At 34.4% G+C, this 15552-nt stretch overlaps 1 protein-coding gene across 2 annotated transcripts in view; it reads right to left on the bottom strand.

Annotated features, from left to right (window-relative positions):
• The window catches only part of ADAD1 (adenosine deaminase domain containing 1), a 55871-nt gene that overhangs the window by 17953 nt on the left and 22366 nt on the right, over window positions 1-15552 (bottom strand). For both annotated transcript variants that reach the window (XM_032633108.1, XM_032633107.1), the window contains exons 8-9: window positions 14784-15013; window positions 3393-3630 (exon numbers count right to left, since the gene is read on the bottom strand). In XM_032633108.1, the coding sequence (XP_032488999.1) occupies window positions 3393-3630; window positions 14784-15013 (468 nt within the window). The remainder of the gene's footprint in view (window positions 1-3392; window positions 3631-14783; window positions 15014-15552) is intronic.

A 15552-nucleotide genomic window follows, 5' to 3' on the forward strand; every position in this document is an offset into this window, starting at 1 on the left:
CAGATTCTCCCATCACTAACTATGGTTGATTGCTCCTCCCCATGAATTTGGGCTGGCCTTGTGACTTGTTTTGGTGAATAAAATAGACTATGTGCCAGTTCCAAGCCTGGGCCTCAAGAGGCTTTGTGTTTTCATTCTCTGGGGACCCCTTCCTCTGCCATGTGAGCCTCCTAAGACTGGTCTACTAGAAGGTGAGAGAACACATGGACCAGAGCCCAGCTGTCCCTCTAAGATCAGCCAAGATGCCCTACAGCTGACCTGGAGTGGACCCCAGACACATGGGAGAGCCCGACCAAATCTAGCTCAGTTGACCTAAGGACTTGAACAGCAATAAATGGTTGTTGTTTTAAGCCACTAAATTTTGAGATAGTTTATATGCAGTAATAGTTAACATAAATGCCTATTAATGAAATGTACTAATCTCTATATATTAATTTTCCACCATCATACCTTTTTTTGGTGGTGGATTTTTAGATGATTCTCTTGGGCTTTTCAGGTATAAAATGATACCATATGCAAAAAGTCGTAATTTTACCTCCTCCTTTCCAATATTTTATATCTCTCATTTCTTTCTTTTGTTCAAATGCATTAACTAACATGTTAAATAACAGCAATAACAGTAAACAATCATGTCTTGTTTCAGATGTTAGTAGAAATGACTCTGAGATTTCATCATTAATCATGATGGCACTTTTGGACTAATAAAGATATATTTTACCCTTAACAAAAATATCTACTCCTTTTTTATTGAGTATCTTTATCTAGAATAGTTGTAGAGCTGTATTACATGTCTTCTTAGAATTTATAAAAATGAATATATGGTGTTTTTCCCTAGATCAATTAATATGACAAATTATATTAATACGAGTTTCTAATTTGGTATTATTTTTACTATGTTATTCTCACATTTCTAGAAAAAATTCCACTTGGTATTATTGTATAAAATATATTATTTTAAGGTTCTGCTTCCTAATATTTTATTTAGCAATTATGCTTGAATATAAAAGTGAGCTTGGTCTGTAACTTTTGTGGTAGGGGGACAGCAATCTTCTATTAGGTTTAAGTATCAATGATACACTTGCTTCATAAAAGTATTTGAATGTTTTCTATCTTTTTAGATAGCACTGGAAGTTCCTGCTATTTAATGGTTTATAAAATTAATCCGAACCACCTCAGAATGGTGTTTTCTTTGAAAAAGAGGTAGGGCGCCTTCTTGGTAACTTTCTCAAGAAAATAATGTTAGATATTTTTCCCTCTTCTGTACCAATTTTAGAAAAATATTTTCCTAGAAATATATGCATTGCACCCAGATTTTCAAATATATTTGCATGGTAGGGCAAAGAAGTTTCTTATGACTTCTTTTAATTTTCTCTGTAATTACTCCTTTATCATTAGTATATATGAGATTAGCTACTGATTTTTTTTCACAGAATCAGTTTTTTTATGATCATTTCTAACTTCTTCAGTTCTCTAGATCTTTAATTTACATTTCTAGTTTTATGAACTTCTTCATTCTGTTTATTTTCATTATTTGTTGCTATATAAGAATTGGCTTTTCCATTCACTTTGCTTTAGCTATATATCCTACAAGTTCTGAAATGCAATGCACTAAATATCCGTGTTTTCTAAATATTCTAATATTTTCTAAATATTCTAAATATTCTGTGATTTCATTTTGTATTTCCTCTTTGAGCCAAAAGTTGGAGAACTTCTTTTTCCCAATGAAAGTGGTTTCTAAATATTCTGATCTTGTTATTTACAGTTTGATTGCATCACAATCAGAGAACACTGCCTACATCACTTTTACTTCTTAGAATTTCAGATTTTTTTTGTGGCCTAACATACGGTCAATTTTTGTTAATGTTCTGCAGGTTCTTGAAAAGCAGGTATATTTTATATTTTATGGTACAGAGTTTTAAAGAAATTAATCAAATCTACCTTATTGTTATTTAAGACTGTTATATTCTTGCTTATTGTTTTGTTTACTCAATCTACTAGGAACTGAAAGAGGTGAATTATTGCCTCAACTAATAGTGTATTTCTATTTATCCTTTTATTTTCTGTAATTTCTGCTTTATGAAGGTTGATACTATGTTATTTGCTGCAGTTACTCAGAACTGTTCTTCTTCGTGGATTATATTGCTAAAGTGTCCTTTGCCTTATGTAATGCTTTGGGGATGAATAATCAGATCATATCTGCTTTCTTTGCAATCACCTGGCAAACACTTAGCCATAATAAATGAGTTAAGCTCATTTTACATTAATTTCATCTTTGTTATACTACTATGTTTTCAGTAAACAGTTTTTTTATTATTTTTTTTTGGCCTTGCCATGAGGCATATGGGGTATATTAGTTCCCTGACCAGGGATCAAACCCATGCCCCCCACATTGGAAGCATGGAGTCTTAACCACTGGAGCACCAGGAAGTCCCTCAGTAAACAGTTTTTTAATGTCTTCCACAGAAGACTTGTTTTGTTTGTATGTGTGTAGTCTGTTATTAACAGAAATACACTTCTTAACGCTGACTCAATGCATAAGTAGTATAATTCATCCTAGTTGAAATAATCAATAGTATGCTTGACTGAGTTCATACCAAGAAACATTTGTATGTGATCTTAATTTAAATCTGTCTTTCACAAAGAAAGCAAATTTAGGCACTTAAACTTTTAACATTATTCATTACCACATTATAAATGTATTTTCACACTAAAAGGAGGATTTTAGTTTTACTTGATAATCAATGACAGGAATATTACAAAGAAATGTCTAAAAGGCATAATGTATTATGGCTAAGAACAAAGGCTTTGGAAATAAAATGCCCAGATCAGAATCCTACTTGTGTCACTTAATAGTTGGGTGACTTTAAGCAAGATATTTAAACTAGCTTGAATCTCAGTTTCTTTACCTGTAAAAAAAACAATATCACCTAACCCACAAGGTTTTTATAAGAAAGCAGTATAACATAGTACAATAGTTCTCACACTCAAGTGTACATAAATAATATTTGGGAAAGTTGTCAAAAATACAGATTCTGGAGCCCTAAATCCAGACATTCAGATTCAGTAGGAAAAACTGAATTTTTAAAACAAATACATTATTTGCTAATTATCACTAGAGAAACAAAGGATCTGGAGACTGATTTTGAATGCTGGCTCTACCATTTATTATGTAACTTTGGTAAATTATATAACTTCTCCAGGCCTGTGTTCTCAAGAAAAAAAAGTTTTTTAATTAGTACAATGCCTGCAACATAGTCACACTTGATAACTGTTATTATTATTAATCACAACTCAAAAAATTGTATTCAAAAAACAAGATAGTTTTTAAAAATCATATTAAAATGTATTGTTTTGCTTAATATGTGATTTTTGAAGAAATTAGTGACGCTAACCTTTCGGTGGTCTTCCCAGTTAGGCCATCCACAATCTCCAAAGAAATGTCCCCTTGTGCCCAATTCAGACTCAGGAATTTATATTCCAAGTTTGTTTGACATGGATATGCAGAAGGTACTAAACTAATATGAGGTCTGTTGACCAAGTAAAACATTGGAAGTTTTGAAGTGAGTGCATCATCAACACGTTGCTTTATAGCAATTTCTAAGCCTCTAGTATCACTGCAATTCCCATCACCTACAAAGCAAAAACAAAGTAAATACTCAGAAGTTCAATATGAAAAGACTATACTGAAAAAAAACGATATAAATAAAAGTTTAATCGTAAATAGTTCACTTCTTTATCCTGTATCTTGCAACCTTCTCTTTCTGACTTCTACTCTCTTAGTAGCTACTTCTATACTCTTTACCAGAATCAAGACAAGGTAATAACAGTCAGAATTTCCATCCAAAAAAGAATCTTCTACAGAAAATAATGAATTGACATTCCAGTGAATAAAAGCAAAAAGCCAGACCTGACCAGAAACAAATCAGTACTTTTACAGGGTTCTGCCAGAGAGAACTGGCTCATTCTGTCTTGATTTCTAAGATTACAGCATGAAACCAGCACATAATGTAGCAGATATATGTAGCTGAGAAATAGCTGGTTAAAGTGTGTTATTTTTCCACATCTGAGAGCCACAGCTTGGAACTGTTCCAGTACCACATGGCTTAGTTTCACAACATGAAGTACTTTAAAGAATGACCGTTTCTGATTATAACTGTGGCCAATGCCAAAAGCTTTGAGTTCTCAGTTAAAATTACTGTTGAAGAAGAAAGCTCAAAAAGATGATTAGTATAAGAAAATGGGCTGCGTCAAACTTAAAATAGAAGTTAGGGAACAGTCATTCCTATTTAAAAATTAATAATTCCAAAGCAGATCTCTTTCCTCCTTAGAGGGTCTGAAGTTCTCACAACAAGAGAATCTTTATATACCAGTAGACATATTTCACAGATAAAGTTTTGTTTTCACACCACTGGAACTGTTGAGATGGCTACTGGGCTTACACTCACTATGATTATTTGGGAACTAGAAAATGATGTAAAAAGAACATGAGTTGCTTCTGACACTCTTTTTCTAAGCACTCCTTTCAATGTTCCAAATCAAGAGATACTGACTAATGCAAGCTAGTTAAGTTAAAGATATACTTAGACGTAGGAAAAAAGAAGAAATAAGTTCTGTAGAATAGTCATTGTATCTATAACGAACAGAAAACATGGGTTAAAAAAAATGTTACGTATTACACACTGTACTACAGACTAAGTGTGTCCCCACAAAATTCATATACTGAAACCTGATCCCCAATGTGATGGTATTTCGAGGTGAGGCCTTTGCAAGGTGATTAAGTTATGAGGGTCAGAGCTCTCATGAATGGAATTGGTGCCCTTATGATATGAATGGAATTGGTGCCCTTATGATATAAGAGACCCTAACCCCTCCCACCATAGGAGGACATACTGAGAACAGTCATCTATGAAGCAGAAAGCAGGTCCTCAACAGATAATGAATCTCTCAGCCCTTTGATCTTGGACTTCCCAGCCCCCAGAACCGTGAGAAATAAATGTTTATTGTTTAATCCATGCAGTCTATGGTATTCTTTTGTTTTTTGGTAGCAGCCCAAACAGACTAAGACACTGTAATAAGATAATGACATTGGTTGTGCCTAAAACAGCAAGATAACATTTGGAAAAAGAAAAATAAAAACCTACCAGTAACTCCACGTTAAGATTCTCTAAACATCAAATTGTTTCACCTAGATGTTTTAATGTGGTGGTATAAAATTTAATAGAAAAAAATCAAGTATATTAATATTTTATTAGAAATTTTACTTTCTCCATTTATATATGTATGCTTTAATTATTAGCTATACCTGAGGTATGATTTTAATTTTATCTTGAGGCTAAATCCTGTTCCCGGGAAAATATATCTCTAAAATTATATCACACAATTTCGATTTGATTCATCTAAAATGATTTGAAATAATAACATAAAACTCAAAGATTAAAGGCAAAGGTTAAATCTTAGTAAAGACTATAGCAAACCTGACCTGAGAACTTTCCTGCATGAATAGGTCTCAGATGGGATTGATATATATATACTAAATATGTATAAAATAGATAACTAATAAGAACCTGCTGTATAAAAAAATAAATTAAATTTAAAAAAAAAAGAAAAGTTCTCAGGACCTTAGTCTACCATAAGTTAATATAAGTGAACAGAAACAGCTGCTGAAACAAGTAATGAAGGCATACCTCAATTTATTGAACTTTGCTATATTGCACTTTGCAGATATGATGATTTTTACAAATTGAAGGTTTCTGGCAACCTTGTGTTGTCAGATGATGTTTAGCCTTTTTCAGCAATAAAGTACTTTTAAATTAAGGTAAGTACGTTGCTTTGTTTTAGACATAACGCTATTGCACACTTAACATATAGTATAGTGTAAACATAACTTTTATGTGCACTGGGAAACCAAAAACTTCGTGTGATTCACTTTATTGTGATATTGACTTTATTATGGTGGTCTGGAACTGAACCCACAATATCTTTGAGGTGTGCCCACACAAACTGAAGCTGCATTAATAAAAATACAGTGTCTAAGTCAAAGAATTCAGCATTATTATAGAACTATGCACTGCTCATATCATGTCTGAAACATCATATTTAGTCTGAGGCATTACATTTTAACACCGCCACCCACAAATTACAGAACATCTGGAGAAAACAAATCATGCTCCTGTGAAACACAAATCATGTCTAAATAGGAGAAGACATGAAGGCAGAAGCATCTTATCTTTGTATTCTTAATTCTCATTCTATATTTTATGTGAATGGTGCCCCTGAGAGTTATTTAACAGTGCACAGCACCTAGCATATAGTAGATGGCTCAATAAACACCTGATGAAAAAGGAACATAAAAGATCAGATTATCAGAGAGCAGTAATCATCAATTCTGGATACACATTAGAATCAGTAAGGATGGAGATATTAATACTAATGCCATTCCCATATTATTTTAAAAGCTATCCAGGTGAACCTGAAGTGCAACAAGAGTAAAGAATAATAGTTAAAATTTATTTTTCAAGTTTTCCAGGCAGCAGAATTGGTATTAAGAAGAAAAATAAAAGCATTTAAAAAAAATAAAACATGCTGACTCAAAGCATTTATCCATGAAACATTTATTGACCTCCTGGTACAAACCAGACCAAGATGAGTGTCGCAAAGCACCTGCCTTTCAAGAGTGTCAAGTTTAGCAGACACAATAGTGGGATTCTAGTCACTGGCTGGGCTCAGACAAAGCTGTCAGAGCTCAATTTAATACAAAAGGCAGAAGCATGAGAAGTTATGAAAACTGAGTATGAGTCCAGGCTCTGCCAGCAGGCAAACTGAATGATTTTGGGCACGTATTTTTATTAACATTCTAAACCTCTTATTACTGACCTGAAAACAAAAAAAAAGAAAGAAATGAACAACAGAATCTCTAAGGTTATCACATGCTTCTTAAAAGTTCATGAACTATGTTGAAAATAGATTCCTTCACTAAGAGGGAATCAGAATTTAGTATTCCCTATAATGGAATTGTACAATTCAAATTAGCGTATTGAAAAGGACTCCTGAATGGAAACACCTCTGGATAAACATTCTTGAGGTATTTATTCAGAAAACTTTATCTTAACAGGATAACAAATTTGCAAATACACCTTAAAAGGCTTGAAAACGAATATAAATCCAGCTCTTTTAATAACTAAGCAAAATGAATTTTTTTCCAGATTACTCTGGATTATTTTCTATACAAATAATAGTGCCTTTTTATAGTGCAAGTTTAAGACATTTTTCTTAAAAAAGGAAGACTATCACCATAAAATGACAAAATGAATTATCTGAGAACATCTACAGTATAAAATTAGTTTCCAAAAACTGCCCGTTGTGGAGCACAGGCTCTGGACGCGCAGGCTCAGCTCACGGGCCCAGCAGCTCCGCCGCACGTGGGATCTTCCCAGACCAGTGTACGAACCCGTGTCCCCTGTATCGGCAGGCGGACTCTCAACCACTGCGCCACCAGGGAAGCCCTCCAAAAAGTTTTTGAAAAGTTAAATGAAGTCTTATAATAATCTCTCCATTTTTAATTGATCTACTAAAATATCTTAGGTTTTTCAAGCATCAAAATAAAGATTTGCAAAAGATTTCATAAGACTTAAGAGAAAAGGGGACAAGGTCATTATCATCAAATAATTAGATTTAATCTGCATTGTCATTTAGTTCAGAATTAAAGGGAAACAAATTTCAATTCTAAAGAGTAATTTTTTTTTTTTTTTTTTTTTTGGAGGGCTTATAATTTTTATTTCCTCAGCTGTAAAAAAATTTTTTTTTTTTTTAAACATCTTTATTGGGGTATAATTGCTTTACAATGGTGTGTTAGTTTCTGCCTTATAACAAAGTGAATCAGCTATACATACACATATGTTCCCATATGTCTTCCCTCTTGCGTCTCCCTCCCTCCCACTCTCCCCATCCCACCCTTCCAGGCTGTCACAAAGCACCGAGCTACTATCCCTGTGCCTTGCGGCTGCTTCCCCCCAGCTATCTACCTTACTACGTTTGTTAGTGTGTATATGTCCATGACTCTCTCTTGCCCTGTCAAAACTCACCCCTCCCCCTCCCCATACCCTCAAGTCCGTTCTCCGGTAGGTCTGCGTCTTTATTCCTATCTTACCCCTAGGTTCTTCATGACATTTTTTCCCCTTAAATTCCATATATATGTGTTAGCATATGGTATTTGTCTTTTTCTTTCTGACTTACTTCACTCTGTATGACAGACTCTAGGTCTATCCATCTCATTACAAATAGCTCAATTTCATTTCTTTTTAAGGCTGAGTAATATTCCATTGTGTATATGTGCCACATCTTCTTTATCCATTCATCCGATGATGGGCGCTTAGGTTGTTTCCATGTCCTGGCTATTGTAAATAGAGCTGCAATGAACATTTTGGTACATGACTCTTTTTGAATTTTGGTTTTCTCAGGGTATATGCCAAGTAGTGGGATTGCTGGGTCATATGGTAATTCTATTTGTAGTTTTTTAAGGAACCTCCATACTGTTCTCCACAGTGGCTGAACCAATTCACATTCCCACCAGCAGTGCAAGAGTGTCCCCTTTTCTCCACACCCTCTCCAGCATTTATTGTTTCTAGATTTTTTGATGATGGCCATTCTGACTGGTGTGAGATGATATCTCATTGTAGTTTTGATTTGCATTTCTCTAATGATTAATGATGTTGAGCATTCTTTCATGTGTTTGTTGGCATTCTGTATATCTTCTTTGGAGAAATGTCTATTTAGGTCTTCTGCCCATTTTTGGATGGGGTTGTTTGTTTTTTTGTATTGAGCTGCATGAGCTGCTTGTAAATTTTGGAGATTAATCCTTTGTCAGTTGCTTCATTTGCAAATGTTTTCTCCCATTCTGAGGGTTGTCTTTTGGTCTTGGTTATGGTTTCCTTTGCTGTGCAAAAGCTTTGAAGTTTCATTAGGTCCCATTTGTTTATTTTTGTTTTTATTTCCATTACTCTAGGAGGTGGGTCAGAAAGGATCTTGCTGTGATTTATGTCATAGAGTGTTCTTCCTATGTTTTCTTCTAAGAGTTTGATAGTTTCTGGCCTTACATTTAGGTCTTTAATCCATTTTGAGCTTATTTTTGTGTATGGTGTTAGGGAGTGATCTAATCTCATACTTTTACATGTACCTGTCCAGTTTTCCCAGCACCATTTATTGAAGAGGCTGTCCTTTCTCCACTGTACATTCCTGCCTCCTTTATCAAAGATAAGGTGTCCATATGTGCGTGGGTTTATCTCTGGGCTTTCTATCCTGTTCCACTGATCTATCTTTCTGTTTTTGTGCCAGTACCATACTGTCTTGATTACTGTTGCTTTGTAATATAGTCTAAAGTCAGGGAGCCTTATTCCTCCAGCTCCTTTTTTCGTTCTCAAGATTGCTTTGGCTATTCGGGGTCTTTTGTGTTTCCATACAAATTGCGAAATTTTTTGTTCTAGTTCTGTGAAAAATGCCAGTGGTAGTTTGATAGGGATTGCATTGAATCTGTAGATTGCTTTGGGTAGTAGAGTCATTTTCACAATGTTGATTCTTCCCATCCAAGAACATGGTATATCTCTCCATCTATTTGTATCATCTTTAATTTCTTTCATCAGTGTCTTATAATTTTCTGCATACAGGTCTTTCGTATCCTTAGGTAGGTTTATTCCTAGATATTTTATTCTTTTTGTTGCAATGGTAAATGGGAGTGTTTTCTTGATTTCACTTTCAGATTTTTCATCATTAGTATATAGGAATGCCAGAGATTTCTGTGCATTAATTTTGTATCCTGCTGCTTTACCAAATTCATTGATTAGCTCTAGTAGTTTTCTGGTAGCATCTTTAGGATTCTCTATGTATAGTATCATGTCATCTGCAAACAGTGACAGCTTTACTTCTTCTTTTCCGATTTGGATTCCTTTTATTTCCTTTTCTTCTCTGATTGCTGTGGCTAAAACTTCCAAAACTATGTTGAATAAGAGTGGTGAGAGTGGGCAACCTTGTCTTGTTCCTGATCTTAGTGGAAATGCTTTCAGTTTTTCACCATTGAGGATGATGTTTGCTGTGGGCTTGTCATATATGGCTTTTATTATGTTTAGGAAAGTTCCCTCTATGCCTACTTTCTGGAGGGTTTTTATCATAAATGGGTGTTGAATTTTGTCGAAAGCTTTCTCTGCATCTATTGAGATGATCATATGGTTTTTCTCCTTCAATTTGTTAATATGGTTTATCACATTGATAGATTTGCGTATATTGAAGAATCCTTGCATTCCTGGAATAAACCCCACTTGATCATGGTGTATGATCCTTTTAATGTGCTGTTGGATTCTGTTTGCTAGTATTTTGTTGAGGATTTTTGCATCTATGTTCATCAGTGATATTGGCCTGTAGTTTTCTTTCTTTGTGACATCCTTGTCTGGTTTTGGTATCAAGGTGATGGTGGCTTCGTAGAAGGAATTTGGGAGTGTTCCTCCCTCTGCTATATTTTGGAAGAGTTTGAGAAGGATAGGTGTTAGCTCTTCTCTAAACGTTTGATAGAATTCACCTGTGAAGCCATCTGGTCCTGGGCTTTTGTTTGTTGGAAGGTTTTTAATCACAGTTTCAATTTCAGTGCTTGTGATTGGTCTGTTCATATTTTCTATTTCTTCCTGATTCAGTCTTGGCAGGTTGTGCATTTCTAAGAATTTGTCCATTTCTTCCAGATTGTCCATTTTATTGGCATAGAGTTGCTTGTAGTAATCTCTCATGATTTTTTTTATTTCTGCAGTGTCAGTTGTTACTTCTCCTTTTTCATTTCTAATTCTATTGATTTGAGTCTTCTCCCTTTTTTTCTTGATGAGTCTGGCTAGTGGTTTATCTATTTTGTTTATCTTCTCAAAGAACCAGCTTTTAGTTTTATTGATCTTTGCTATTGTTTCCTTCATTTCTTTTTCATTTATTTCTGATCTGATTTTTATGATTTCTTTCCTTCTGCTAGCTTTGGGGTTTTTTTGTTCTTCTTTCTCTAATTGCTTGAGGTGCAAGGTTAGGTTGTTTATTCGAGATGTTTCCTGCTTCTTAAGGTGGGCTTGTATTGCTATAAACTTCCCCCTTAGAACTGCTTTTGCTGCATCCCATAGGTTTTGGGTCGTTGTGTCTCCATTGTCATTTGTTTCTAGGTATTTTTTTTATTTCCTCTTTGATTTCAAGAGTAATTTTTAAAAACAATTGGAGCTATCAATTAATGGAATAGATTGTCTTTAAATCTTATACTCCACATTATTGGATCCTTTTAAGGTAGGGTTAGATGATCCTCTATCAGAAATGGCATAAAAAGAGTTTGCGAAGACATACAGATGGCCAAGAGGCACATGAAAAGATGTTCAACATCGCTAATTACTAGAGAAACGCAAATCAAAACTACAATGAGATATCACCTCACACCAGTCAAAATGGCTATCATAAAAAAATCCACAAACAATAAATGCTGGAGAGGGTGTGGAGGGAAGGGAACCCTCCTACACTGTTGGTGGGAATGTAAATTGGTACAGCCACTATGGAGAACAGTATCGAAGTTCCTTAAAAAACTAAAAATAGGGACTTCCCTAGTGGTCCAGTGGCTAAGATTCTGCACTCCCAGTGCAGGGGGCCCAGGTTTGATCCCTGGTCAGGGAACTAGATCCCGCATGCTGCAACTAAGACCCGACACAGCTAATAAATAAATAAATAATTTTAAAAAACAAAACTAAACTAAACTAAAAATAGAGCTACCATATGATCCGTAATCCCACTCCTGGGCATATATCTGGAGAAGAACATGGTCTGAAAGGACACATGCACCCCAATGTTCACTGCAGCACTGTTTACGATAGCCAAGACATGGAAGCAACCTAAATGTCCATCAACAGAGGAATGGAAAAAGAAGATGTCGTACATACATACAATGGAATATTACTCAGCCATTAAAAAGAATGAAATAATGCCATTTGCAGCAACATGGACAGACCTAGAGATTGTCATACTGAGTGAAGTAAGTTTGACAGAGAAAGAGAAATATTGCATTATATCACTTATATGCGAAATCTGAAAAGGAATGATACAAATGAACTTATTTACAAAACAGAAACAGACTCACAGACTTAGAGAACAAACTTATGATTACCAGGGGGGAAGGGTGGGGGAAAGGAATAGTTAGGGAGTTTGGGATTGACATGTACACACTGCTGTATTTAAAATGGATAATCAACAAGGACCTACTGTATAGCAAAGGGGACTCTGCTCAATATTATGTAACAACCTAAACGGGAAAATGTGTAACTGAATCACTTTGCTGTACAATGGGAACTATCACAGCATTGCTAATCAACTATACTCCAATGTGAAATAAAAAGTAAGAGTTTGTATAATAAGTGAGAAGCTGTACTACACGACTAGTTCAATAAACTCTTTAAGATTCTTTTAGCTGTACATATCACACTTTTAAGTATACAGACACTCTGAGTATTTCTCAATGTGAGCCATTCAAATCATCTGTATCAGAATCACCTGGTGGTGCTCTTTTAAAACATATATTCCTGGGGCTATCCCCCAGACATACAGTACAGATCTTAAGAGGCTGAGAAATCTGCATTTTTAACAAACATTAAAATCTGTTTAGGTTATGCCAGACAGAACACCAATTAATTTAGATATGTTCCATAAAGATGCAAAGAAAGAGATCAGAAGCAATTTTACCAAGTTTTATAGTATTTTTATTGCTACTTGGTATTCCTACTGCTACGTGCAAGATGACAGGCAAAATGATGAGATCTAATTTTTAAGCCCCTGTCCAAACCACTAAATACTAAATAATTCTAAAGGAATCTAAGATTCTACCCTTTTAAGAAACTAAATATAGTACAGAGTTATGTCATACAAAAGGCAAACTGTAAAATATCTTTCTTCACAAAAGTCAAAGAAAGCCTTGCATGCCAAACTGTGACTCTAGAGAATGCACAGACATTTATTAGACATTTTGTAGACATTTATCAAGAACAAAAATTGCCTTTCCTAAAGAAGATTGAGAAAAGTTTGAAATGTCTGAGAGAGTATCTGAACTGACTAAAAGAAAACATCATAAAGCATAATTTTGGTATCCAAGTTAAATCTAAGAAATAAATCATCTACAAGAATAAATATTTGGAAAAAGAGTTAGAAATAACCACTTTTTAGGGTGTGAGCAAACAGGCACTCTCAAATATTGCTAGTGAGAATATGATTTGGAGGGTAACTTGGTAATAGTTTACAAAATTGCAAATGCATACCTCTTTGACCTGCAACTCTACTTCTAGGAATTCATTTTATATAGATATATTTTACATGTGTCAATAACAAATGTAATAAGGTCATGATTCATGATAGCATTTGGTAGCTGCAAAAGATTAAAAACAATCTAAAGTTCCATTAACCCACAACTGGTTAAATAAATTATAATACGTTTGTACAAAGAAATACCATACAGAGAGTTATGAATTATAATAATGAAAAATTCTTCATATACTCATATGGAAAAATTTCCAAGACACTTTGTTAAATGAAAAGAGCAAGGTGCAGAAAAGTATGAATTGTATGATCCCACTGGTGTAAAATACAAAAAAATATGCATATACTTTTATAAGCATAAACTACCTTTGGAAAGAAAAACAAACTAGTAACAATGGATGCCACAGAGGTAAAATGGGTTCCTAGGGCCCTAGGATAGAAGGAAGACTTGACTGAATACCCTTTTGAATCTTTTGAATTGTGAACCAAGTAATAGGTTTCCTAAACAAAGAAAATAAGCTTAATATTAGAAAAATAAATAATTACTATTTCCTTTTTATCATTTATTAAAGCCAAACCAAACAAAAATGGGAAGAAAATAAAATATTTTGTATATACATGGAACTGAAAAAATACTGTCTATAGGAGAAATTCCTAAAGAAATGGGTATAAAATATATAGAACAACAACAACAAAAAACCGCAAGAATAAAAGAAACAGCACTTTCTAAAAGTAAAACTACTTCTCATGCAAGGATCCAAAGCTTGCATATGGGCCATCATTATGAAAAATTAGCAGTAAACAAAGAACAGCCAAGTAATGGTAGTATTTAAATTGTTTCCCAAGGGTAACTGAAACTTTGAAACTCTTAGGGCTTTATGAAAACTATAGAATTGAGTGCCCAAAATGTCTGTCAATGGGATAATATCTGGAAAACCATTCAAATATAAATACAGCATTCTATAATAGCCCCTACCAAAGAAAGAAATAAATTACTAGTTCACATTATTTGTGTTCTAGTTACTTCCCACTCACTTCACAAATCAAAAGGATCCAAATCATAACCAAATGTATAAAAAAAGCATAAAAGTAAGAAAGAACCAAAATGGGCATTTAATATTTTTTATTTCAGGAATAACTAAATATAAGCTTGTAAATTTGATAAGTTCAAAGAAGCATCTTCTTCCACAAGAAAGGGAAAAATTGAATACTGTACAAACAAAAGTATACATTCAAGACAGAATACATGTAATTGCCTAACATAAAATATTGATTCTTATTAGCCTCCTGTTAAGATGGCAAAAGTCATATTATACTAAATGTGATGACCAGTTACCATGAAATGAAAACCTCAACAAAACAGTGGATCTGAATTTTACCTTAAGTAAAGCTTCATACATGCAAATTGTGATTTTACACTGGTAAATAAAATATAGTGAAATGACTTAGTGAAAGAGGCCAAGAGGTACTGTAATCCAACTCACCAACAAGTATATTGCTGATATAAACTGGCTGTATAAACTGACTCAGCAATGCTCCCTGTACACCAAGCACTCCCCATCTCATCAGTTTGTCACTTGAGGCCATGCTGCTTATTCTATTAACAACATCTGCCGGGCAGTAGACAGTCAGATGAATTTTGCCTTCAACAGCCACATGGAGACTCAGCTCTTCATGGGCTTCAAATGCAGACACAGAACGTGGATTAAGACGCCTAGAGAAAGAAAAGAAAGTTTCTCCCTTTAAAAACCAAAGCCCCGAGCTGACCTCCCTGTGCTATGTGGCCAGCTAGAGGGGTGGGATAGGGAGGGTGGGAGGAAGGGAGAGGCAAGAGGGAAGAGGTATGGGGACATAGGTATATAGTATAACTGATTCACTTTGTTATGAAGCAGAAACTAACACATCATTGCAAAGCAATTATACTCCAATAAAGATGTTAAAAAAAAACCAAAACCCAAAGCTGACAAAGTAAAATCTGCATGTACCTAAGAACTGTTCTCAAACATATTTAACTTGCCAGTGTACATTTAATTCCAGTAACAGAAATAGATGCAAACCCAAAGCAAGGTAGGATGGAGTGACTTCATTCCACAAAATTAAAACCAAACAGAAATTAACCATATTTAGAGCTTCCAGCAAGGATAAATTTCATATTAGTGCCATTCTTTATGTCCCTTAAAATCAAATGAAAACCTAATTTTTGTCCCTGCCATAGTTTGTGAGTTATTTCCTTTCTCCATATTAAAATTTTTA

Source organism: Phocoena sinus, chromosome 5 (genome assembly GCF_008692025.1).
Source record: "Phocoena sinus isolate mPhoSin1 chromosome 5, mPhoSin1.pri, whole genome shotgun sequence".
Taxonomy (NCBI): domain Eukaryota; kingdom Metazoa; phylum Chordata; class Mammalia; order Artiodactyla; family Phocoenidae; genus Phocoena; species Phocoena sinus.